This window comes from Lagopus muta, chromosome 16 (genome assembly GCF_023343835.1).
Source record: "Lagopus muta isolate bLagMut1 chromosome 16, bLagMut1 primary, whole genome shotgun sequence".
NCBI lineage: Eukaryota > Metazoa > Chordata > Aves > Galliformes > Phasianidae > Lagopus > Lagopus muta.
Genome location: NC_064448.1, coordinates 14,381,690 through 14,407,580, shown reverse-complemented (window position 1 = coordinate 14,407,580; position 25,891 = coordinate 14,381,690). Strand labels below are relative to the sequence as shown.

The 25,891-nt window shown below is 49.9% G+C and overlaps 3 protein-coding genes across 15 annotated transcripts in view; all 3 read left to right on the top strand.

Moving 5' to 3' along the window:
• EPB41L1 (erythrocyte membrane protein band 4.1 like 1) overlaps positions 1-5,078 on the top strand; it is a 68,774-nt gene extending 63,696 nt beyond the window's left edge. For all 13 annotated transcript variants that reach the window (XM_048962636.1, XM_048962630.1, XM_048962637.1 and 10 more), the window contains 2 exons: positions 582-698; positions 1,985-5,078. In XM_048962636.1, coding sequence (XP_048818593.1) covers positions 582-698; positions 1,985-1,993 — 126 coding nt within the window. In that variant the 3' untranslated portion in view covers positions 1,994-5,078. The remainder of the gene's footprint in view (positions 1-581; positions 699-1,984) is intronic.
• Positions 5,079-5,735: 657 nt separating this feature from the next.
• AAR2 (AAR2 splicing factor) lies at positions 5,736-11,973 on the top strand. The gene is made up of 3 exons (XM_048962651.1): positions 5,736-6,762; positions 7,434-7,663; positions 10,769-11,973. The coding sequence occupies exons 1-3, from the start codon at positions 5,796-5,798 to the stop codon at positions 10,934-10,936; spliced, it is 1,365 nt and encodes a 454-aa protein (XP_048818608.1). The 5' UTR covers positions 5,736-5,795; the 3' UTR covers positions 10,937-11,973.
• The window catches only part of DLGAP4 (DLG associated protein 4), a 205,516-nt gene continuing 190,836 nt past the window's right edge, over positions 11,212-25,891 (top strand). Inside the window, exons 1-2 of the mRNA XM_048962638.1 lie at positions 11,212-11,278; positions 12,263-12,307. The gene's annotated coding sequence lies outside the window, so the exon portion shown is untranslated. The remainder of the gene's footprint in view (positions 11,279-12,262; positions 12,308-25,891) is intronic.

The following is a 25,891-nucleotide window of genomic DNA, read 5'->3' as shown; positions in this document are numbered from 1 at the left end:
GGAACAAAAAGCGACAAACTTCTGTAATGAAATATCAGATATTGGTACAGATCTCTCAGGTTGCAGGGTCATTTTCCTGGGACCTAATCCTTTAGAATTTGTTGCTTGAAAACAAAATTGAAGCTCTAAAGTATTTCAAAATGATCTTGAGCAAGCTCTAAAGTAATTCTTAAATTTTTTAGAACTATAGTAATAAATATAAGAAAACTATCTTAGGGTTTTTGTTTGTTTGTTTGTTTGTTTGTTTTTGTTTTTTTTAGTATAGTTTTTCTGCAGAGAATATCTGCTGTTCCTTTGCTTGGGTTTCAGTAGGGAGCTTGGGACATTGCACATCTCTACAGAAAGACAGCAAGTAAAGGGGGGAGCACATGGCCTCCCACTGCTGTATGAACTTGTGGTCAGTAGTGAGCTCCAGTCTTTTCTGCCAGGCCATTACATGTAGGTTGCATTTTGAATCTCTGCATCTGTGTCTGCTAGAATCCCATTCGACTCCAGCTGCTTTCTATCCACTGGCTGAGAGCAGTATTCATACCAGACTTCAGGAAAGTGGCAATTAATGCTTTCATCATTCTGGTTTCTAGGCACTGGCTTTAGCAATCAAAGAGGCAAAACTACAGCATCCTGACATGCTGGTAACCAAAGCTGTGGTATACAGAGAAACAGAACCTTTTCCAGAGGAAAGGGACAAGAAACCTCAGGTAGGTGGAGAAGTTATCAGGTGCAATTTATATTTGCTGTGTACAAGATGTATGTAACTGTGCAAGTGCCACAGCATGTCCCTTTCTCCATATGGTGTGGAATAACACAGCGGAGTCCCTTGCAAAGGTTCTTCACTGGCCCAGTCCCCCATGTGACTGCATAGGCAGAGCATGCATTTCCACACTGCATGGGCTTTGCTCACGTTCCTACTCAAAACGGCCGGGGCACATTTCCACAGCTGGCCATGACTGATGTTTGGGACTGACTCCACCAACTGCATAGGAGTGGCAGCTCTTGGCCAGTGCTTCCAGTGTGACTGACTGCAGGCATGGCCATGTGGTTGTTGTTAGAAAGCCAGCACCACAGTCACCAAAAGCAGTGCTGCAGATGTCCTGCTTGGCAAAGCAGTCAGAATCATTTGCATGTGAAGAGGAAGGACTTGCTTGTCCCCCTGTGCAGGGAGTGAGAAAAGTGATACCCATAATGAGAAGCCTGGCTGCAGGTTCTGCAAACACATTCCCAGGATTTGCACCTTCCCACACAGGCCTCAAAGCAGACACAGCTCTACACGTCCTCTTTTCCAGAGCAAAGCTGGCTTGAGGAGTCCTGCCCCACTCTTACCCCCTTACTCTGACCCCTTTGCTCCCCCATAAGAGATTGCCTCAGCTCTTCTGCAGCGGAGCTGTGGCACAGCCCAAAACACTTTTGTATCAGAGCAGCTAAGAGGCAGAGGAGCATGCTGAAAAAGGCAAAGGAGGTTTGAAAGGCAGCTGCACTGCGTGTATGAGAAGCTCCTTAGCCTGCCAGACCGTAGGTGCATTTTGAGAGGCATCTTGGAAATGGATTTGGTGTTTATCTCCCTGAAGAGAGGTCTGTCTCTCTCTATGAAGATTTTGAAAGGCAACTTCTAAGCTTGGATAAGTAACTGGCTCTGTTGTACAATGGAAGGTCAGAGAGGCTGCTGCATCTGTCTACTCTCACCTCCTTTAGCACAATATGAAGAGCCCAGATGTTTCTGTATTTCTTAGGGAGCCACCTGATTTTAAGTGATGGCTTAAATAAAAGAAACCTTTAGCAGTGATCCGCTGGTATCTCCTCAAACACCAACATCAGCTCAGTGGACTGAGAGGTCCAGCTAATGGCCAGAGGTTCTGGTAAAGAAATACAAACTGTGGCCTGGAGAGTTTGCAAGTTTACTGTCCACTGCTCTCAACAAACAGGAACCCTGTTATAGTCAGAAGGTTACTGCACCCCATGACCAGTCATTTCCATTTGCCTTGTACAGGAATCCTGACCAACATGTTCATGAAGTCAGCATCAGTATTTGGACCCGGAGGACAGTGAAGAAGGAGCCTTCATGCTGGATTTGTCAGCAAAACATAGACATCCTGGCTGCAATGTTCATGGCTAGAGACAAAAAGTTTTTAAAAAAGGAATAGCAAATATATATATATATACATACGTACATATATATATATATATAAAAACAGGAAACAAAACGCATCCTTGCACTGCTGCTATATGCTGGAAATGAATAGCAAGCAACACACCAACAAAAAAAAAACAACCCTCTTTGCAGAAAAAAAATTGAAGAATTTACTGGATTGGTGATAAAATAAGATTTAAAAATCATAATAACAACAATAATACAATAAGCCACCATCTTGCATGTTACATTAAAGGATACACAATCATGAGTTCATTTGTTGCACATTGAATGAAACAAAAACTGCTTTGCAACAAAGCAAGAAATAAGCAAACTGAAATCAGACAAACACAAGCAGAAGCAAAACCATTCCCCACTCTGGAAAGAAGAGAGAAAAACATTGAGTTTATTACTTTAGAGTTATTTTCCAATTTGGAAGTGTGGTTTCACCCTTCTCCTCGTTCCATGCTGGTTCTTTTGCATCTTTTGTGGTTCTGTTAACTCTTCCCCGTCTGTTCCTTATCTTCTTCTCTGTGCACTTGTCTAACCTCTTGTTCTCTGAAGGTATTTAAGGATGGAGTTCAATTCAAACAGAGCAAATGACATGTATATGGTTTTTCATTTATAAAAATGCAGCCTGTAGGGGTTTCATATGGATGTGCATTTAAGTTATGTATATTATTATATATAACAAGGGGGAGGGGGGAGGGGAAGAATACTGAAATAATCAACAGTGCTGGTAAATATGATGACATTTTTAAATTATTAACTATTTGACTGTGGTTGATGTACTTCGAGGCTCTTAGATCACAATGGGACTCCTTGTCCTGCAAGAAGAGAACGGGGAAGGTATCAGCCACTGCTGTTTGGAGGGAGAAGGGGAGGGGGAGAGGTGGGAGCCATCCTGTTGACTGATCCACGTGGCAGCAAGAGCTCTGGGTTTGCTGTTTGGTATGGGTTGTTTGGAAGTGGTCTGTCAGTGGTGAGTTGGAAGGGCGCAGAAAGAGGCTCATGCTGCTCCTGCAGCCCTGGGTAGGGTCATCTCCCTGGCCACCAACCAAAAGCATCAGAATCAGCTGGAAACAAGGTGACAGCTGCAGGGTTCATTGCTCCTGTCCGGCTCACTGAGCTGTGATGATAGTTGGGTTGTTTTGGATTGTTTCCAGTAATGGAGTTACTCGAGTTTTTTGAAGGGTTGAAGGCAGAGCAGTTGTTTGACCCCATTCCTGCTGCCCTGGGTGTGATGGAAGGGCTGCCTGAGCCACGGTGGGTTGGTAATGGTGCTGGAGGACGATGGCAGTTCTTCCCCAGCCTTGCCTCCAGGTGCTGCCCAAAGGCATAGAGTGAGGAGGTCGCATCAATGAAGAGCATCCCAAGTGTACAAGGCTGGGCGGCAGAGCCCAGGACCTGCACGTAAGGAGGCACTTGTCAAGGTGGTATCAGTGATGCTGCCTGCCCCACAGCCTGACAGCTTGGCCTTTGGAGACAGGCCTCCTCAGTGGCTGCCTTTGGAAGGGGATAGCAAGGCTAAGCCCAGGGCCTTGCACACTGTGAACCAGGTGGTTAGGGTAGACTTGGAACCAAAACCAGAAAGGAAAGGAAATAAACAGGTTTCTTTTTTTTTTTTTTTTTTTTTTATTTTATTTTAATTTCTATCTCCTGAAGAAACAAAAGGGGCCGCAATTCTGCACCATTTTGCCTTTAGTCTCCCACCCTTCACACAGACTGTGCCCAGAGACAGGTGTGGTTAACAAGTCCTGCCATGGATTTGAGGATGACAGTGAAAAGGAAGAGCCTGAGCCATTAGGGTGCTGTGGGCAGACCACACTCAGGTCTTCTGGTCTCTGGCAGCCTTGGTTTACCAGCTGCTTGTCATGATGTCCCCACGAAATCTGTTCTCCTTCAGGTTTATCAGTTTCCCCTGCAAGCATGGAAGACCTGAGCACAAGCTGCTTGGGCAGGGGACAACTGCTGGCTGATGCCAGTACTGTCACTTTCCTGAAGAGGTCGGTGGTGGTGGTGGCTCTCCCTCAGCTTCTGTTCGAGTGTGGTCACCTGCTTGTGACCTGCTGCTTTTAGAGATGAGACCCCCAAGCCAGAAAGAGTGAAGGCAGTTGCAAAGAGGCTGCTTTTCTCTTTGCTTTTTAAATGCACCCAAGTCAGCTGTCAGTAGCAGTTGCACTTTCAGAGACACCAGGTGGCAGAGGACCTGCTCTCAGTGCCTGCGCAGGGCATCCAGCCCTTCTCGCCTATTAGCAATGGCCCGCACACTGCGCTCGTTGTTCTTTGGCATACCATGGCTCATACTCAGAGGAGCTCACATGGCCTTCATACCCCTTACAGCCACCCGCTGCTACTCTGAAGCTAAGATACATGCTTTTGGCATCACCTTTTTGGCACAGTTATCAAAAGAAAGGTTACTGCTCAAACTAGTGGCCTTATACAGTTAGAGCTGACTTGACTACTCTAGAGTGGACTCAGATGAGTTATGTTTGGAGTGAGTGGATCCCATTCTGTGGTTTCTGCAGCTTCTTTAAGGGTGACAATGTTTAAAAACTAAATTAGAAAAAAGCACCAACAAACAAATAGGATGAAACCAAACTGTTGAGCTGGGGCAGCTCAGCACCGCATGTTTTCTTCCAGAGGCCTTTCTGCTGAAAGCGGCGGGAGACATGAGTGCCTGTTTTTACCCAATCCCACAAATTTATTCCAAACCTGGCCTGCAATTGCATGAGTAATAATAACAGTAACAATAACAGCAATGTTTATATTTGAAAAGCACCTTACCAGCCAACTGCAGTGCTCTGTTGTTCCTTCACTAATTCCCCTTTTCCCTTTTTCTTCTTCTCCCCCCTCCAGTCATGCTCCTTTTCAGTGCTCGGTGGTGTATGCGTGTGTGCTCACTGTTCTTGTATTCAATAAAAGTGAAATAAATGTGTTTGAGGCTAAACCAGCTCTGCGGCCTTTTCAGACTCTTTCCCACCAAAGAGAATGGGCAGACGGGGCGGGGGCTCCAGCCCGGGGCTGCATAGCAGGCTGTCCCCTGTAGGTGCTGTATGTAGCTGTTGGTTGGTGATGCTGCGTGGCTGCCTGCCATGGGGTGTAGGGTTATCCTTTGGGGTTGGAGGTTGCCATTCAGTGTCAGCGTTAAGTGGGTCTCCATTTTTGCATTCTGTTTCCAAGTTACCCTTTTAGGTTAAGGTTGGGTGTTAAGGGTTACCTTTTGGGATATGTTTAAGGGCTACAGCTTTGGGTTAGTATTAAGGGCTAGGGGTTACCCTTTTGGGAGATGGTTGAAGATTACCCTTTTTGGTTAGAATTAAGGAGCATGGGTTAATATTTTGGGTTGTGGATACAGTTACCCTTTTGCGTTAGGGTTATGCGTTAAGGTTTCTCCTCTCGTGTTAGGATGAAGGCTCACCCATTCGGGGTTAGGGCTAGCGGTTTGGGGGTTACCAGTTTGGATTAACAGTTACCCCTTATATTAGGGTTAAGTATTTGAGTTATTGTTAAAGGTTACACTTTTGGTTCACGGCTAGGCGTTACGGAGCACCCTTTCGGGTTCCGGTTAAGGGTCACTCTTTCGCGTCGGTGTTTAATCGTTAAGGGTTACCCGTCGTTAAGGATTACTGCCGCGGGGGGCGGGGGGCGACGCCTCTGGGGAGACCGGATGGGAGCAGAGGCACGACCGTCAGGGCGGCGCGGCGAGCAGCGGGGCTCCTCGGGCCGGGGGAGCAGCGCAGCTCGGGGACAACGCGGAGGCGGAGCGAGAAGCGGCCCGGAACGGCCGTGCGCGGCGCAGGGGTGGCCCGGCGCAGTGCGGAGCACGGGCCGCGCGTTTCCGGCCCTCTCCGTCCGCGGCCGCGCGCCGCCGCTCCCGCTGGTCATGGCGGGGCCGCGGGCCGACCCCGAGCTGGCCAAGCGCCTCTTCTTCGAGGGCGCCGCCGTCGTCGTCCTGGGCGTGCCCGAGGGCACCGAGTTCGGCATCGACTGCAACAGCTGGACCGCGGGCCCCCGCTTCCGCGGCGTCAAGATGGTCCCGCCGGGCGTTCACTTCGTGCACTGCAGCGCGGCCCGGAGCGGCGGCGGCGCTGAGACGGGGCCGCGCGCGGGGCGCTTCCTCTGCCTGCGGCCGCGCCAGGTGCGCGCGCTGCGCTGGGAGCCGGGCAGCGAGGAGCTGCGGGAGGCCGCGCTGGAAGAGGAGGAAGCGCTCGGGCGGGACCTGCGGGAGATGGACGCGTTCCTCGGGCCGTACCCCTACGAGACCCTGAAGAAGTGGATCTCCCTCAGCGGCTTCGTCGGCGAAGCGGCGGTGGAGCGGCTGCGGCCGGAGAGCGGGCAGATCTCCGCCTTCTCGGAGGTGCTGCCGGTGCGGGCGGGGCGGCACGGCCGGGACCGCGCGGGGCAGAAGCTGCCCCCGTACGACGCGGGCTGCGGGAGTTACGCCGAGGGCATGGCGCGGCTGCCCGAGATGCGGCCGAGAGCGGGCACCGAGATCCGCTTCACCGAGCTGCCGCGGCAGACGTACCCCGACGGCGCCAGCCCGGAGGAGATCACCAGGCACAGCATGGACCTCAGCTACGCGCTGGAGAAGGTGATCGCGCGGCGCTACGCTGGCCGGCCGCAGGAGCTGCTGGGTGAGTGCGCGGCAGGAGAGCCCCGCGCGGAGCTCCGGCCGTGCCGTGCCGTGCCGGGGGCGGGCGGGAGGGTGCTGCCCGGGGCGCCGGTCGGCTCTACGGGACCGGGCGCCGTGCTGCGGCGCGGAGGGGCCGGGAGCACGGCTGGGCTGCAGAGCGAGCTTTTGTTTTTCGCGTCGTCCGTCGTGTTATACGATTCATTCTTTGTCGGAATTACTGCGCACACGAGTGCAGCGCTCACTCCCTCCTGTGTTCCCATCCCTGCGGCTCGGGGCCGGTGTCTGCACGGCCCGGCACGGGGGATGCACGCTTGCAGAGCGCCGGCAGTGTCTGTGGGATCTGCGCACCGTTGAGGGCTGCAGAAGCGCTCCGGTAGCTCCGCACGCTGAGTGCCGGCAGCGCCGCTCTGCAGAGCTGGCAGTCACAATTAAAAGCCCTGCCCGGTTATGCTGTGCTTTCTCTCCAGATGGGAGAAGAGCAGAGCATTAGGGAATAATCAGTGTTGGCAGCATCGATTGCCGTTTGCAGAATAGCTCAGAGGACAGAATGTTGTTTGTATGCCTGAGCTAAACCTACAGTTTGTGCAGTCATCTACAGAGCTTTTTAGAGGATGTGTGCTTTGGTTGTACTTCAGTTTATGTGTTTTGTTTTATTTATTTTAATACGTGCAGCTGAGTTGCAGTTTGCTTTTATCTGCTTCCTGATTGGGAATGTATACGATGCATTTGAGCACTGGAAAAGGCTGTTAAACATCCTATGCCGTTCTGAAGAGGCCATTGCAAAGTATCAAGAGCTTTATGCCAATCTCATCTTCGTCCTGTATCACCAGCTGAATGAAATCCCGTCTGATTTCTTTGTGGACATCGTCTCCCAGGACAACTTTCTGACCAGCACCTTGCAGGTACGGCTGTGCTATCTCTTGAACAGAGCAGAGGGCGTGCAAGGCATTGAAACAAATTCAGAGAGAAGCTTCAGGAGGAAGTAAGCTGCTGTTGAGTCTGCCAGAGATAGGGAAGCCTGTGTCCCCTGAGGACACATACGTTTCCTTTTACTTTTTCCTGATGTTGCTCACACAGAAATGCCCTCGCTCGTCATCTATGAGCTTGATCTGCTATAATGCTTTGCCTTTAGCAGATCAAGCATTTGAAGCACTGTGGACTGGAGTTAGTCCACATGCACGTACCAGTGAAGTGAGGCAATGAGAGATGAGACTATCAAAGGCTATTCTGCAGCACAGAACGAGGACTGTGTCTTCCTTATTATGTTTTCCTTGAAAATAGTACTGAAAGTGATCTGGTACATTTGCACGGGTTTGGAGTTTTGGAGTGGTACAACTGACGTGACTGTGTGGAACCAGCATGAATCCTAAAAGTGATTTGGGCTTTCAGCAGTGAAGCTGAACATCTCTGAGAGGGGCTGAGCATGTGCAAAATGATGTCTGTTGATCATTTTTTTCCCTTCCAAATACCATTCATTTAAAAATATGTAGCTTGGCGTAAAAGAGTGCTGATGGTTTTCGTAGAATCATAGAATCATAGAATGGCCTGGGTTGCAAAGGACCACAACACTCATCCAGTTCCAGCCCCCTGCTGTGTGCAGGTTGCCAACCAGCAGACCAGGCTGCCCAGAGCCACATCCAGCCTGGCCTTGAATGCCTGCAGGGATGGGGCATCCACAGCCTCCTTGGGCAACCTGTTCCAGTGCCTCGCCACCATCAGAGTGAGAGACTTCTTCCTAATATCCAACCTAAACTCCCTTGTCTCGCTTTAAATCCATTTCCCCTTGTCCTGTCATCATCCACCCTCGTAAACAGCTGGTCCCCCTCCTGTTTATCTGCTCCCTTCAAGCACTGGAAGGCCACCATGAGGTCCCCCCGCAGCCTTCTCTTCTCTGAGCTCAACAAGCCCAGTTCCCTCAACCTTTCCTCACAGCAGAGCTGCTCCAGCCCTCTGCTCATCTCAGTGCCTCCTCTGGACCCGCTCCCAGAGCTCCACGTCCTTCCTGTGCTGGGGGCCCCAGGCCTGGACGCAGCGCTGCAGATGGGGCTCACAAGAGCCGAGCAGAGGGGGACGATCACCTCCCTCTCCTGCTGGCTGCCCCTTTTTCATGCAGCCCAGAACACAGCTGGCCTTGCGGACTGTGAGCGCACATTGCTGCCTCATGTCCAGCTTCTCGCTTTTGGTCAGCCTGAAAGGTGTGCTCAGTGTCCACAGAAGTTGCAGTGAAACCTTATTGAGCTGAAGGCATAGACAGCATTTAAGAAGCCTTTCTGCTCCTGCCAGCTGTATGCAAAAGTGAAGATTTCCTGAAATTGTAGAATCACTCAGGATGGAAAAGACCCTAATGATCATCAAGATCTTGTTCATAGGGCATTTGTGGTTTCCTACCTGCAGAAACACACTGCTTGTGCTGAGACAGGTGTGGGCAAATCTGTACTTGAGCAGTAGTGAAACTAGTTACTCCCAGTCACTGTAACTGCCAGCAGATCAGCAGTAGACTGAAACTTTAAGGAAAACGTGATTTTAAAAATAAAAAACCATAAGCAAATATGCCAGTAAATCCCAGCAACAGAAGCTCAGTCCCAGCAGGAGCAGCTGTGTGCCTGGAGTGTCAGAGGTGTTCAATATAAGTGAGCAGTGCCTTCCCTTTCTCAGGGAATGGCCCCATTTTTCTGCTGGGCACTCCGGGTTCTTGCTGTGCTCCTCTTTGTTTTTTGAGGTGTTTGTTTTTAACTTGCTGGATGAAGTGATATGAGAAGCATTGCTTTAATCAAGCAATTGATTTTATTTGCCCCCACTGAATTTTTTAAGAATTTAGGTGCATAAAAGTATTATTATTTTTATTGTTTTATTTTCTTTTACCATTCCTTTAGATGACTGGAAAATCTGCTTCTATCTACAGCACACTCACAGAGCAACTCATTCACTAACCCTGTGAAATGAGAGCAGCACAAAGAATGCAGCAGCCAGCTGTTCCTTCCATGCAGTGGGAGTTCTGCAAGCACTCTGTCTTGCTGGTTATCCTCCCAGTTCAGGGGCACCTGAGTCTTTTGTGCCTTTGGATTTCATCTGCATTTGTTTTTTATGTTGGCTGATGAAGCGGATGCCCTTAGCGTGGCTGTGTTGCCTTCAGTGATTGCTGTTAGCCCCTGGCAGCAGTTACCACTTTTCTGGTAGGAAAGAAGAAATTTGCCTTTCGGTCAAACAGAGCCTCTCCTGTGAGGGGTTCTGCAGTTCTTAGCTCCTGTGGGGTTCCCCTGATGTGCTGTAATAGTGCAGGGGACCTCTGGGACTTTTAGCACTGGATATGTGCAGGTGGACTGCAAGTGTGCAGTGGGATGGAGGGGAATACATGGTCCGAGCGTTCAGCTTTGAGTTCAGCAGTTCTGTTCTGGGGAATTTGATTTAAGGCAGGACAGAATGCTGTGTCCTTCATTGAATATCAGGACAGTATGCTGTGTCCTTCATTGAATATGCAACCCTGACAGTGTTTAAAGGGGGAAAAAAAAAAGATAGATGAAATAAATAGGTGTTGGTGATACTGTATTACAGAACTGCTTTGGGAGGTTTCATGATCCATCCATCCAGCTGTGAAAACCCATGGGTGTAGCCACCTGTTGGCTTTGCCAGCTCATGCTGTGAAGCTGCCCGCACGGCAGGTGAATTCTGTGCTTTTCTTTCCCTTCTGCTCACACGGGGATCTTTTACTCACAGCTGAGCATATTTCGGAATTCTGTAATACGTGTCTAATCGCATGTATGCTGCTACTTCAAACAAAGTTATGGCCGTAATGTTTGTAGCGCCAGCTGGAGGCGGGATGGCTGTAGGATGAGAGGGGAATGTGGGATGAGAGTGCAGGCTCTGCTTAGGCCGGCCCAAACAGGTCTGGTTCCCCGGAAGTCTCATCCTTTCCTGGTGAACCTATCTTGCACCGTTCCCTGCCGCATCCTGTTGATGATGCACAGCATGTGCCACAAACCTCACTGACATCTGCTTTGTTCTTTCAGGTGTTTTTTTCCTACACGTGCAATGCTGCAGTTGATGGGGCCTTACGGAAAAAGGCTGAAAAATTCAAAGCTCACCTAACGAAGAAGTTTAAGTGGGACTTTGACGCAGAGCCTGACGACTGTGCTCCGGTGGTGGTAGAGCTTCCTGAGGGTGTGCTCACAGACTAAGCCAGGTGCTCGCATAGAAACAAGCAGCTTTTTAAAAATCACTTTCACTCCACACCCTTCTTAACTTTTCCAGCTTCCAAGTCATTTTCTCTTGCTGCTCTAAAGACAGATATGGAAAAACCAGAAGGATTCCTCACCACGTGAGAAGACTGGAACTGTTGGAGCTGTTTGAACACAGCCACATGGCTTTGGACACCTTGTTTTTCTTCTAGCCCTTCTGCGATAACTTCTCATTCTGTACTGAGCAGCTCCTTGCTCTGGTCTTATCTGTCTGGCTGGAGGTGATGCATCTCACACCTGAAGCCTGTGCTGCTCCTGTTTGATGCCTCTGGAGTGAGGAGGGTAAGCTCACATGACTGGTTATAGCCTTCTGCAGCCTGAACCCAGGCTCTGAATGGAGAACTTCTACTCTTCCTAGGCTCAAATTACAGGAATGTAGCCAGAAGCATTACAAAACTGTGCCAGATCCTTAGCTGCTTAATTATGATTTATTGCTATGTTGTGGAGGAGTGCTCAAAGCTGCAACAGAATTCATCCCATTTTATACCACTAATACTGAAATATCTTTTCCTCTAATTCTGTTGAAACCTTTTGTACTTACTGCTGACACTCTGTTTAGCATGAAATAAAAGAATGTTAACAGTTTGATAACATTCATTACTGGACAATAGTCACCCAGGTTTTGAAGCAGAGGAGAACTAGCTTGAGGTGTGTGTCAGACTTTTACATGAACTGTACCCTTCTGTTTTGTTGTAATCAGAAACCTTTCACAAAAGGTGGTCTCTTCTTTCTCCCCATCTTCCCTAAGGTGGGTTGTAGGAAAACTCTGTGGGGCTCTTTAGGCCTGCAGTCCGCTCATTAACCTTCTCCTCTGGTAGACTTCTTCAAATGTTTGTCTGTGTGCATATTGAACAAGATAACACTGCTTGTCAGTCTTTTGTAGTTAAAATAAATCTTCTTATCTTGGTCTTGTCTACAGAAAACATCTGTACAATTTTGTTATTTTATATATATATATATAATATAGCTGAAGTTTATGGTGCTGTGTGGCTGGCCTGTCTGTTTGGGATGTCCGGTGTCCCCAAAAGTAACATCACAGTGCTTTCTGTTACATCTAAGTTCAACTCATAATGAGCAGTACCTGGCAGGCACAAATGCAGCATGTTCTGGGGAGTATGTGGTGGTGTGTTTCCAAATCATCAGTAACCTACTGCAGGAATCAGCTGCCAGAAGCCCTCATGTTGCTGCCTTCATGCTGTTTCTTCACTTTCTTCAAGGGCTTTAAACTCCCTTACTCTGGTGTCTTGGTTTGTCTGTTTTCAACAGGCTGAGTACTGAACATGAGCCCTTAGGAGAGGTCCCTGCAGTTTGGTGAGTGTTGTGTTCTTAACTTTATCTTTACATGCTTTCTTGGCCTTAACATCCTTGAGATCTTTTACACTCTCGTCGTCTTGCTCTTTGCTTGCCTACATCCACAGGGAGTGCTGTCTTTGCAGTTGCCATTTGGACAAATTGTAGCAGGCATTCCCAGATTTGATGAAAGGTGCCTGTTTGGTTTGTTGGCTCTTTGCACCAACTCCATGACTGATTCTGTTGCTTTAGAGCAGAACACCAGTTACTGATGTAACTAAGCAGCACAGGTAGTGTGGAGACTGGGGACCATCCTGTCTGGAAGGTGAAAAGATGAATAGTGCTTGGTGCTTGTCCTGGCTGAAAACCAGTTTGGCCCAACAGTGTCAATGCTTTGGAGACTCGTGGCAGTGCTCCTGCTTCTTGGATGGATAGGTTACTTTCAGTGTGTCTTTGGAAGTTAATCATCAGGTTTTGTTTTTGAGATTTAACAGGTGTAGCAGCCAGATTCCCATAATAAACCGCAGTTTTAACAACCGAGAACAGAAAATGTAATTATTGTTCCATCATGCTTTTGGTGAGGTTGTAATAGATGTCTCTAATTAGACCCACAAAGGAGGTGGGAAAGAAGTAGGCCTTTGGGGGCATCATCCGTTTGCTACATGTGAAACAGCAGCAAGGAACTTTCAGATAAATAGAGATTGAGGTTGAGTGCTTGGAGTTCAACTCTGTGGATCAATTGCACGCTTAAGGAGAGGGAAGTTGGCACATATGAAGCAGCACACATTGAATGTTTGCAAGGGGAGATGGTCATAAATCTGGGAGGGGAAGGAGATGAGGGCTGTTACTCTTGTTGAAGTCAGCAGGGCATAAATGGAAAGCTGTAGCATGTCGTGGTGGACATATTTTCTTGCCTTTGTATAGCCTGAGGCCACCTATGGCTGTGATAACACTACCCCTTCCTTCCAGCTAAAACAGCTGGATAATCTGGTATGATAATCGGAAAGCAAAAGAGAGATTTGTGTGTGTGTAAATACAGATCACTGCACGCTAATGAAGTGTAATAGGTGATGTATTTGCAGCATTGATTCAGCAATGAATTAGGGTCAGGCCAAAACGCAGCGTGCATTATGAAATGGCACTGATGCATGAGGTATGTTGGCTTTGTGTATATGTGGAGAGTTGTTCAGCTGCCAGAGCTGTGCAGTGAGGCAAAGTGGTATTGTTATTGTCCTCTGATATGTGCTTTCAATGCAAATTGTGTTGGAATGTAGATTCTGCTCAGTCCTGGGTGAAGGTCGTCAATTAAGGATCAACAATGGCATGAGCTGACCACTGGGTACCCGAGAGATGCACTGCAGATGGCATCTACAGTGCAAAGCCCAGTGTGATTATATTCAACCTTGGGAGCCACCATTCAATTTTCATTCCTTCACTGGCTCTTAACATTAGGCAAACCAGAGCTGAGTCTTGATGATACATATTTTGTATGATGGCCTCTGTTGTTCTGCACCACCCTGAAAAGAGTAGCTTCAAGAGTTTCATCGATCTGGCAAATGAGAAGATGTGAAACGGGTTGTACAAAGCTGTCCTTCCATCCCAGTGACAGGGCACACCTTTCATTGGGAAGAGAAATAGAACATCCTTCCCTGCCAGCTCATGCAGCCTCCGGTTTAATTTCCACCTCCTTCTCTCTCACTGTCAGAAGGGCAGGTGGACTGTGTCCATCTGATTCCAGGGGGATTTCTGCTGATGGCTTCATTGTGTCGCCAGTGAATATCCAGAGTGTAGTTTTGCATATCCAATTGACTTTACATGGCAGCTATGTCACCAGTATTTTAACTCCTGTGACAGCAATGCGTAGAGTCCTTGAAGAGCACCGAGGTCGTGTAGTGTTAATGCCATGCAGGCACATGGAGGGGTTCTCACTGCTTGACTGCTCCATGCTTCTGCTTTGCACCACTTAACGGTGAGTTGAATTTTTGTTATTTTCTGCATGGTCTCTTACAGCAGCCCTAATCCTTCTGTGTCTGTCTTGTTTCAGCTCAAGTCTGTTTGTTACTCCTGTACCCTTATTTTCTATTCCAGAAGTGACAAATGTGAAATACTTGCTTAAGCTTATAGCAATTAACAGGAGTCTGTTGACAGAAGGCTCCTCTGCTTGGAGAAGTATTCATTTCTGCTATTGCTAAGGTGCACCTTTGTCAGCTGGACGAATAATGCCAGTGCTGTGGATGGAGCCCTTAGCACTAAGCTTCTGCAAAACGGACAAAGATGAAGCAGAACATCTTGATTCCTTCCTCTGAAAAAGGAAATAACTTCCCTTGGATCCTGCTGTTTGTTGTCCAGCAAAGCTGACAGTGCAGCCCTGTTACTATAAAAGAGATGTACTGTGAATGGTTGTTCCTTCATGATGTGGTCACCTACTCTATAGCTATTTCTGCTCCTCAGAGAATGTGAAGCTTCCTGCATTCATGCTGGGGGTAGTCCAGAGCCATCCTGCTGAGGCAAGTGCTGTACAAGCCACAGAGTGGAGCTGAAGCACAGCTGGGAGGATGCTCCAAGCAGCACGGCTGTGCTGGAGCCTGTAATTAATGCAGGGGAGGCGTTGATTCTGCAGAGGCTGCATTAAGAGCATAAATGAGTTGCAAGGCAGCCTAACTGCAAATAAATAAACTAAATCTAAATGGGTTAATCAATATGAGAAAAGATCCGTATACACAGAATATCAGAGCCACTGCTTTGGAGTTGTTGGGTGTGTCTCAGCTGGCTGAGCGCTTTGCAGTTCCACAGGGAAGGTGCTCCTATCTGCTGTTGCAGTACTGGGTTGTGTGGCCATGCTGTGGCCATGCCTTGCTGCCTGTGGGGCTCTGCTGGCTTGCCCTGCTGCACGCGCTGCCCCCAGGAGCTGGCTGAGAAGGCTGTGCTGGGCTTGGGCTGTTTGGTGTCACCTTTGGGCAGGCAAGGAATGAGGGTGAGAAGGAACCAATGTGAGGATGTGCTGTGATCCTAATTTTTAGTTCAGGCCCCTTTGCAGACATCGTGATGGCTGTGCTGGGGGTCTGTCTGGCCATTTTCTTGTCCTGCGCCTCCTTGGTCAAACAGGATGTGTATCTGAAGCACTGAGAAGTTTCCCAAATTTCACATTCTCAAAGCCTTAATGCTTGCATGTTTTTCCCACCTGCTGATGAGCACTCACTAGAACTCTGCCCTAATCCTGCTGTGTCTCTGCACGTTTCCTGTCTATTTGCCAAAATTGCTCATCATCTGGTACTTGAAGCTTCTGAACAGGAGGGAGAGCAACTTTTTACATGAGCCAGGTGACAGGGCAAAGAAAAGTGACTTTAAACTGAAAGAGGAGGCTTAGGTCAGGTGTGAATGGAAGTTCTCTACCAGAGGCGGTGCAGCCCCAGCACTGCTGCCCAGAGCTGTGGGTACCCCATCCCTGCAGGTGCCCGAGACCATGGCTGGGCACTGGGCAGCCTGAGCTGGGGAGCAGCCAGCACACAGCAGGGCTGGGGGCCCTTCTGTCCGAGCCGTGCTGGAATACCATGAGTATTGTCGCAGACCATGTGTACTCAAAGTCCGTGTTCTCCAGCAGTGTTGACTCCACACCTCTGAACATCCCAGCTTCTGACCAGCCCAGAAGTAGTGCCTGCTTTTGGTCCTCAGTGAGGTCTCCTGGAGCCTTCTCTTCACCAGGCTGAATGAACCCAGCTCCCCCAGCCTTTCACCATAGCAAAGATGCTAAGAGAGAGCTTTCTTTGTGCCAGGCTCCCTGCCAAGGAGGCAGAGGCTCACCTCCCCCTGGGGCCTTCACGTGCTGGTCCTGAAGGGGCTGCCTGCTCTGGTGCCCAGCATTGCTGCCTCTGCAGAGCAACAAGACAGACTTTGCACCGTGACATCTCCAAGCAGAGGTGACTGTTCTTAGTCACAGGAAGGAGAATGATTCCTTTAATATGGTTTTCTCCAGGATTTTATCTAATTACATCAATGTGTTCACATTAATGAATAGCCAGTGCCTCCTACTGTTCCATGCAATCCCCTGTGCCCCCCAGGCTGTCCCCCGAGGGTACCTGCTGTGGGGACCACCTGGAAAAACCCTCTGTTGCAGCACGGAGGCGCAGGGAGTGGCAAGGAAATGGGGAGGAGGAGTGTGCGGACAGTGCCAGGCATCATCTCTGCTGAGAAAATGAGTTAGGATCACTGTGACACATTGCTTTTGGGCCAGGTAGAATATCTCCAGGTAATGTGACTACTTTATGAGCAAATGCCTTTTATTTCTTCAGCTGAATAATTTTGCCAGCAGACTAAATCCACATGTGTTTGGAAATGGTGTGGTTCCCATCTGGTGATGAAAGCATCCTGCTCAGCACTCGGTAGGAGGCAGAGCTCACCTTGCAGCCTCACTGACCTTGCAGGAGCTTGGCAGGCGTGTGATCTGAGCCCAGAGCTGTGCGAGGGGACAGGGATGATCCAGATCTTGCTGCCCATCACTGCCTGTTGGCCTGTGCACAGCTGGGGTGGGCTGGTGGCCGTCTCATCACCAGGGCTGCGAATCCTTCCAGTTGTGCTGAGCACAGCCTTGAGCCGCTTGAGATTCTGCTGATCGTTGCTGAGAGGCTCCCAAACTTGTGAGAGACCTTCTGTCTGCAATCCAGCAAGGACCTGTTAAACAACCACCCAGCTGTGGTGTGTGATCACTTGGGGCCTCTTGAGGCTTTATTTCATTAGGAGGAGGTCACTGGGGAGGGCTGTGCATGTATGCATTACTGAAAGTCCATGCTAAGTGTGTTCATTTAGTGGACTCAGTTTCTTAATAAGGCCAGTAACCAGTTTGGTCTAATGTTCCTTTGGGGGCTCTCATACACTTTATTCCTCAGAAGACCCGTTTCTTCTCTGTGAGGTCAGGAGCTCTCTGCATTAGCAAGATACTCCACCTTCCTTAATATTCACTGTTCCCTGCAAGGATTTTTTTTTTGTACTTGCGAAGAAAATGTATCTTTAATTTACATTTTCTCCCTCTTCCTTTGCTCCTTCAATATCAAAGCACTCATCCATGCTTCAAAAGAACGTCCAGATTTTCCTGCCATGTCAGGAGTCGTAGTCCAGTTCTAACACGACTGATTCTATATCTGTCACCTCTGTGCTTCAGTACCAAAGCTGCAGCTTTTGTCTTCTGCCAGTAATAAATTGTTTTTGTTGTTTTTTTTTCCCATGTTCCTCTCATGCTCAGTAAAAGCACCTCTGAGCTGGCTCTGCTGTGCCACCATGCAAGGCCCGTGGTCTGCAAGAGCCCAGCATCTGCAGCCAGCCTTCTGTTCTCTGAATGTGCACTGAGGGTGCTGTTAAGCGCCAGCACAAAGCAGATGTGAAATATTCAGCAGAATAAAGGGCAAGGGCAGCTGAGGCCTCAAATGCTCTGAGGATGTCACAGTAATGAAAGCACCATTTCCAAGCAAGTGAAATCGTTCTATCTAACATGTGAGCAGAGGGTTACTTTATCCAAGCACAGGCTGTGTCTGGGAAGTGACCTGTGAGCTTTGACTTCTTTGGTCCATGCACATAAAGCAGCAGCATCTTTATGCCTGCTCTGTAGTTAGTGGAGCTGAGGAACAGAATCTCCTGCTCAGCTGCTGCCTGACCACTCTTCTTCACCTATATCATGTTTGTGCACAAAGCTGTTTTTCCTCCACTCCATTTCTTTTTCCCTCTGCTTCTTATCCTTGCCTCTCTCAGTTCTGCTGACTTGCTGGAAAAACATGAAGGAGGAGAGTTCTGCGTGCCTTTCTTGCCCTTCTGACCTGGTCTCTTTCACAGAGGAATGGAAACAGGACAAATCACTGAGTAGGAGATATGGGAGATCGGTGCTCCGGGCATTTGCTCTCCTATAGCTGACATGCAAAAGTACTGCTTTGCTCTGATTGCCCAGTACTAGTTTTGTCAGCACTGACTAGGCTACTCTATTTGGAAAATGCTCTCTGTTCTGACTGAGGACCATCACTTGCATCTCTTCTGTGACTTCTTTTTGTTGTTTTTTTTTTTTTTTTTACGTTGGCCTCAAGTATAGGAATGGCATCTAAGCAAATCCATGTGACTTCTCTGCCCAGTGGGCTTGCATTCCTCTAGGTCCCGACTTGCCAGGCTTTACAAGTGATTTGTCACAGTCTTTCCCAAACTCACTGGTTCATCTGTACAAGTGGACTTCAGATGAGACAGTAAGATGCTCAGGCTGGTGGTGCTGCTTTCACAAGGATGAAGCCTGTGGCAGAACAGTTCTGCTTTGCAGAACCAGTGTGATACAAGGTAGGAGCAGAGGCTATGCCTGGGCTTCTTCACCGATGACTAGGATGCTTCTCAGATCTGGCAAAACATAGCTCCTCGAAGGTGTGAAGCAGGTCTGCAGAGGTTGAGGAGGCTACGGGTCGGGCTGAGGCGCATAGGGCTGAGGGCTGCAGAAGCCATGGCCTCAGTGGAGACAGCGCTTGGAAATATCCCCCTCCCTCCTCTCCTGTCTTTGGATCCCATGCACAGCATCAGTCCTGATGGGTCCAAGAAGGTGCATGGTAGGACCTCCATGAGAGCTCTGTGTTAGCTGAACCTCTGCACATTTAAGGAGGAGAACAGTGTTTTGCTCTGAAGACCTTCCCCTGCATGGATGTCCATCTGTGTATCCAGGAGATGAGTCAGTAGTGGGATTTAGGATATGAAAATGTGAATGCTCGGATTTGCCAGGAAGAGACTAAGAACATAGTTTGGGAAGGTGTTTGATCGAGATGAAGTGTTCTGTGAGCACGATGGGCGGCTGACCATTCAGTCTGCGGGAAGTGAGACTGGTTGTGTCTGTTGTGATGTGGAAGAACAGCAAACTCTGAAAGAGCTGCAGGGCTGGGGACATGGGGCCAGGATGAAGCAGAGCTCTGTCCCCATCGCTGCATTTCTTCCTCCCTGCTAATCAGCTGGGCCACAGCTCCCTGGCATGAGCAACACAAGCCCATGGCTGTTGGTGGCCCTGGGCTGTACTGCTTTCTGGCTGGCAGCTGTGGAGGAGAGTAGCGTGGCCCTTCAAGCAGGCCCTGGGAGCAGAGCTGGGGCTGCAAGCAATATCCTTCCAGCAGCACTTCCCTTGGTGCAGTGCAGCCAGGCTGGGACAAGGGGGAGGATTGGGTTCTGTGGCTTGAGCATAGCTGGGGACCTGGGTGTCTGTGGCAGGTCCTAGTTATGCAGTAAAGGACCTGATTGGAATCTGGCAGTTACTACTTTACATCAATTGGAAATATACTGGTGAGAAAATGACTTTTGGGCCTTCTACCAGCTGCTGCAGTTTGATGAGCTATCTAGTTGCATAATAGCATATACCTAGAGAGCAACCTGTCCGAGGTGCAGCACCAAGCAGCTCTGTATTTCTAGCAGTTTGAAGTCAAACGTTCTGACTCCTTCCTTGACTACTGCAGCGGAGATGGATGTAAAAGCAAGAAAACCCCATCTGTCTTGCAGGCTGAAGTCTGTTTGCCCTGATGTATGCAGTCTTCCATAAAGTGAGCACCTTCTGTTAGCAGCGAAACAGGAGGCTGCTCAGGGTTTATGTGGCAAGGTTTTGGTAGCAGGGGGCTGCAGGGGTGGCCTCTGTGAGAAAAGTCCAGCAGCTGCCTCATGTCAGATCAGAACCAGCTCCTGACAGCTCCAAAAGGAACCTGCTGCTGGCCAGACCTGAGCCATGAGTGGTGCCAAGTGCCCCTGTGAGAGCAGATGTGAGAAGGGAAAAAAATGCTGCTGGGAGAGAGGAGTGAGACATGAGAGGGAAGCAGCCCTACGGCCACCAAGGTCAGTGCAGAAGGAGGTCAGGTGCCCCGGGCACAGAGCAGCAGCTCCCTGCAGCCCAGGAGAGGCCCACGGTGGAGCAGGCCATCCCCCTGCTGCCCACGGCACCGCACGGAGCAGATCTCCCCTTGCAGCCATGGGGGAACCTGCGGTGCAGCAGTGGACGTGGACTGAAGAAGGTGCAGCCCACTGAGCCCCGCAGGGCCTGGGATGGAGCTGCAGCCCGTGGGGAAGAGCTGGAGGGAGCAGAGGGTCTGGGGGAGCTGGAGCAGTGCCTAAAGGATGGGCCCCATCCCCATGGTATGGAGCCACAGCGGAGCAATGCTTGGAGAGCTGCAGCCCATGGGAAGCCCAAGTGGGATCAGTTCAGGAAGGGCAGCATCCATGGGAGGGAAACAGCTGGAGCAGGGGAAGACGCTGAGGATAAAAGAGCAACAGATGATGGAGTGTTCTGGACTGACTGCAACTCCCATTCCCTTCAGGAGGAGTTAGAAGAGGGCAGATGGGAGGAAGGTGGTTTTATTTTGCTTTTAGTTCTCACTGATTTAGTCTATTATCAGTAGGCAGTAAATTATATTATTCACCCTTATTGTTGAGTTTTTTTGCCTTTGATGGTAACTGCTGAGTGATCTTCCTGTTCCTGTCTTAACCCATGAATTTTTTCATTGTATTTTCTCCTCATCCTTCGCAAAAGGGGAATGAGAAAGCCATGCAGTGAAGCTGAGCTGCCCATGGGTGCTGAACAATGCTTCCCTGTGTCCTTCTGCCAGCTGAATCACCCCTTTTCTGAGTGGCAAGGACCTCTTCAGTGCCAATAGTGCTGCCCCAGGCTTGTTCTCTGCACAGTGGCTCCCCTGCAGCTGCCATGTGCTAGCACATTGGTAATGGAGGCTTTGGGAAATAATCTTTCGCCCTGTGTCCTTGTAATCAAGGGGACCTAATGTGAAGGACCAGAGGAGGAGCTTGTTGCAGAGGTGACCTTTCCTGGAAGGGTTCTGCTTTCCTTCTGATCCTGCTTGAAAAACATCTGTCAAGTTTTCTGTACTCTTGCAGCAGAGACAGGTGAAGATGCTTGCTGGCTGTGCTCCCTTGCCATAATGCTTATTGAGGACAACTGTCATATTTTAGTGGGGCATCATAGGCTACTGAATGAGCTGGATTCTGTCCTTGGCCTTGTCCCCCTCACAGCAAAGCCAGTGAACAGTGCCACTCCGCAAAGCCCTGCCAAGGGGAAGCAAGTGCTCTACTCCTGCAACGGAAGAAAAGAAGCTAAAAGCACAAGTTTATCCTTCTGCCTCTGAAGCCTGGCACTGGGCAAGGCAGCACCCAGCGCACTGAGGCCAGGTGGAGCTGGAAGGAAGCTGGCAGCCACCACTGTGTGGCTGAAGGCTGTGGGCCTGAGGAGACTGCTCCTGTTACAGGCCAGGCGCAGGTCCCTGAGCTGGCACGAGTGCAGTGCGTGTGACCGCCTGCCTGGACGGTCTGTGTTCACAGCTGTAGCTGGACAATGTTTTGAAGCAGTCCAAGCATTTGTCTACAGTCAGAGCTGCGCTCTCCTGAGGATACGTGGTGGCATGGTCTTGACTTGCAGCGACAGAGTGACAGATGTGAGCAGACCCAGCGTTCTTGAAACATCCCCATTGAGCCTCCCCTCCAGGCAGAAGGGGTGGTGGGCAGCACAGGGCTGTCTGTCGTCAGGAGTTTAGGATGCAATCATAGGAAGGCCCCAATAAGTCTGGGAAACAGGGCCTTGGTCAGTGTCGGGATCAGATATGTAACTGCAGCCACGTTCCAGTGCCCCGTGCACCTGGCCTGGGAAGGGAACACGTCCCTACCTGTGGCAGGGTCTTGCTGAGGCTGTGCCTGCACAGGCAGCGGGGTGCAGTGCTGTGCCCTGTCAGCATCTCATGGTGTGCAGTGGTTTGGCTGCAGCAGGCAGCCTGGAGGAGATCAGACCAGCTCGCTGCAGTTGGAGGCAGGAGGGTCCGACCTTTCTCCAATTCATTCTGACCTTGGAGTGAGGATCTGTTCTGTCCGAGGATGGGAGCCAGTGACCCCCAGCTTGTTTCTTCTCTCTGCATGTTCTTTCTCCCACAGATTTTTCTCTCTGGGCATTTATTTTCTCGCAGGCAAATGACAAGCTGCTCGCAGAAAGGTCAGGCTCAGGAGGGCACACATCTCATTAGCACTGACAGCAGAGCCCAGCTGCTCTGTGCATATGCACCACATGTCCCACACACACTGCCCATGGCTTGCTGCTAGAGCACTGCTCCCTCGACCCTCTGTGCAGGGGTCCCATATTGCCAGACCCCAGCTGGCTGAGTTTACATAGTCTCTGTGGGATTTCACTTCTCTAGATGAAGCCTGTTGAAACCAGCAACCCTCAGATGCAGCAGCTACAGGGCTGGCAATTGGGATGAAGTGGATGGGAGGAGCAGTGTGTGTGGATGTCACCAGATATCTCTGTCTTCTTGGAGCCTTTTCAGGTTGTTTGTACCCTAGCTGCAGAAAGACATGGCCATTTCTGTGTAAATTCCTTTCACTTGTCCTGGACCTAGTGTCTCAGTGAGAAGAAGAAAGCTGGCTATGTTTTACGGCTTTTTCCTCCAAGCTGTGTGTTTTTCCTCAGGTTATAAGTGTCTCTGGACTGTGCCTCCCCCAGGCCGTTGCTGTGCTAGGTGCTGTGTGTATGCAGAATGTTACCCCTATCCTGCCTGGGGCTGGGAGGCTGCAGCTTAGGAAAAAGCTCTGGCACTGTAGGCATGACAGATCAGGCTGTGATAACAGCTTTGCTGAATCTCTAAACCTTAGCACCAGATGAACAGGCCTAAATTGATGTTGCCATGCAGAGACAAAAATGCTACCAAGCATCTTCAGACTGGCACATCTGCTGGCATCTGGTATAGCAGCTCCCCTCGGTAAGACTGAGGTTCTCAGTGTCCCTCTGACTGATGTGGCACAGGCTGATGAGGGCAGGTTTGTGTATGGCTTTGTGCATCCCACTGGCAGAGACTGCAACAGCTCTGGCTTTGGAAAAGTCTTTGTACTTCCTGTGTCCTTAACAGCCAAAGGGAGTCCTCTATCCCAAGCCTGGATGAGAGCGGAGGTTCAAGTTGCAGTGACAGACTCCAGACCTGTGGCTTGCAGAGGAATGCAAAGAATGTTCTTGCCCTCAGTAGCAATTCCAGCAAAACATCTGGCTGCACATGTCAGGGTTTTTTATATTGCTTTCTTGAAGAATTTCTGCCTTTGCCTGGCACTGAGAGGGGCCTAGAGAGATTGTATGGCATCACAGAAGTTGACAGCTTCAAAGTGAGAGTTACATGCTCAGAGGAAGGGGCTGTGGTAGCCAGTGTGGTTGGGCGAGGAGGCGATGCTGAGCTGAACATACTGTCCCTGCACTGCTCTGGTAGATGCTTTCACATCTAAGTACTGCCACTATGGCACCTGACAAGCATGTTCATGAAAGAGGAGCATGGAGGTGATAGAATGTCCTGTAAGCCTCATGCTGTTGACCACATCAGATGATGTTCAGTACAGTGCTGTGCTATAACCCTTACCCTGGCTCATGAGTAAGACTCTAGAGCACCCATCTGCCCTTCCCCAGCTGCTGTGTTCTGCTCCAAGGGAGATCATCCTGTCAGCAGCACAGGGCAGGTTACCTCCCACTGACTGCCCTCTTCTGTCAGTGCCCTGGCATGGTGCAGAGGCTGGGCAGGGGCTAGCATTCTGTGGGAAGTGTCCCTCTGAGTTGGCAGCTACCTTCCTGCTTCATCTCTGTGCTCGGCTTCTCCTGCTTCTTTACAGCTGCATGCCCCAGCCAAGGCAGTGTGTGTCCACGCAGCAAAGCTGTCTGTCCTCTGGATGGCTGGTAGTGCTAAGGAACGTGGCACAGTGTGGTGAGTGCACCCACACACACACAGCCCCGCGTGGCACTGCCGTGCAGGTAGGAGCAGGCTGAGGCTGAGGGCTGAGGCTGGGTGCTCAAGGCTTCATGTCAACCTCACCCCTCAGTCCAGGCAGGCATGGTGCCCAAGCACCTCTGTGGAAACTTTGACTCCCAGCGTAGGAGCAGCTCTCAGCCATGGCTCTGTGTGGTTTTAGCAGTCAGGCTCTCCTGACTGGCACAGTGGGAAATGACAAATGTGCCCTTCCTATGTGTGGTAGCCCCAGGTGCAAAAGTGTTGAGGAGTGCCTAATTGCTGTGCTCTATAAAAAGAAAGAAGTAAGAAGGGTTTTTGCAGAGAGTATAATCTCCCAGGGAAGAAATAGCTGCACTTTTCCAACCACACCACGCACAGGTGGCCTTCATGCATCGACTGATCCTTTCCCTTCTACTGATCATGGTCAGACAGTTGGAGCCTCCAGTTGGAGGACACAACACCTCCTTCCACCATGGGGCAGGACTAAGGCTCTCCTCCCCCTCTCATCTCTGTGCCAGGCTGGGCAACTGGCACAGCCATTCTCAGTAGGATCCTCTTTGGAGGATTTTAGTTATGGGTGTCTCTAATCCTCAGCTGCCTCCAGTAGCTCCTGTGACTTCAGCTGGCTACACACTGCCCAGCTCAGTTCATATGGCCTTGCCAGTGCTCTCTGTCTCTGCACTGTCCATCTGTCTCCCACTCAGACAGAACCTCCTTATGATCCCAGGGCCCTCAGTGGGTGTTACTGACCATGCATCTTCTCTGCAGTGACAAGACATTGACAGGGCTCACCGTGGCTGGTGAGGTGTGTCTGAGTCTCAGGTAGCACCAGGTCTGGGGAACCAGAAAGGCACGGGGGAAGAGATGGATCTGGGGCAGACAGAGCTGCTGGAAGTGCTTGGTGACCTTGAAAGCATTCTTCCACCCAACAACTGATTTATCTGGAGAGTGATTTGTCGCAGGATGTTGTAAAGATTAGAAGTATGAAAAGAGATTTGAAACGCAGTGGGATAAAAATAATGTATCTGCAACCTTTGGCTCAGAAAATGACCTAAATCTGGTTGATCAGGAAAGGGAATAGGGCCCTGGAAGAGTGGAGGTTGTGCAGTTTTCCCAAACTACTAGCTGTGCTCATGGGAGCTGGCAGAAAAGGAGGGCTGTGTCTTGAACCTGGTTTGTTTGCCTTGAACTAAACAGGTTCTTCTAGATTTGTCACTCCCGCACGGTTCTGTCCTCTCTTCATTTTCTCGTACTTAACTACATCGTGGTAGCCTTCACAGAATCTCCTTCTCTGTAAAGCATCTGGAAGCCTCTGCTGTTTCTTCTACTCATATAAAAACGTGCAACTGCTGGGGGAGCTCCAGACAGCAACCGATGGGCTCTCTATTGCAGTGAAGGCTCAACAAGCCAAGCTCCTGCCACAGCCATGGAGCGATCACAGCCATGACTGGAAGGGGAAGGAGCAGCTGGTGAACTCCTCAACACAGCCAGGCAAACAGCGTCTTCAGCAGTGTCTTATCACAGACACACAGGCCTGGAGATTGCACCCAGCTGCAGGGGCTGGGGCTCAAAGCAGCTGCTTGGGGGTCATGCATGGGATGACGGGCAGGGTATGGAAGCGCATGGCAGATGACAGGTAAGAGTTAGTGCTGCTTTACTCATCACAACAGAATTTGCCTGGCTTGTACTGAATGCAGCACTAAGCTGCAAGGAGCTGCCTTCCAGTGAGGACACAATGTACCAGAAAATCAGGTGCATAGCTTGATAATGATACGATGATACAGTTTTGGCTCATACAAGCAGTAACAAGAGACAGGAGCAGAATACAAGGAGCCAAGCATCCAGTGAGAAGACTGGGAGA

Coding starts and splice junctions, on each gene's coding strand:
- AAR2 (XM_048962651.1), top strand. CDS start 5,796: ATGGGAGCAGAGGCACGACCGTCAGGGCGGCGCGGCGAGCAGCGGGGC. Junction 6,763..7,433: donor CCGGCCGCAGGAGCTGCTGG/GTGAGTGCGCGG, acceptor TAATACGTGCAG/CTGAGTTGCAGTTTGCTTTT. Junction 7,664..10,768: donor TTCTGACCAGCACCTTGCAG/GTACGGCTGTGC, acceptor TTGTTCTTTCAG/GTGTTTTTTTCCTACACGTG.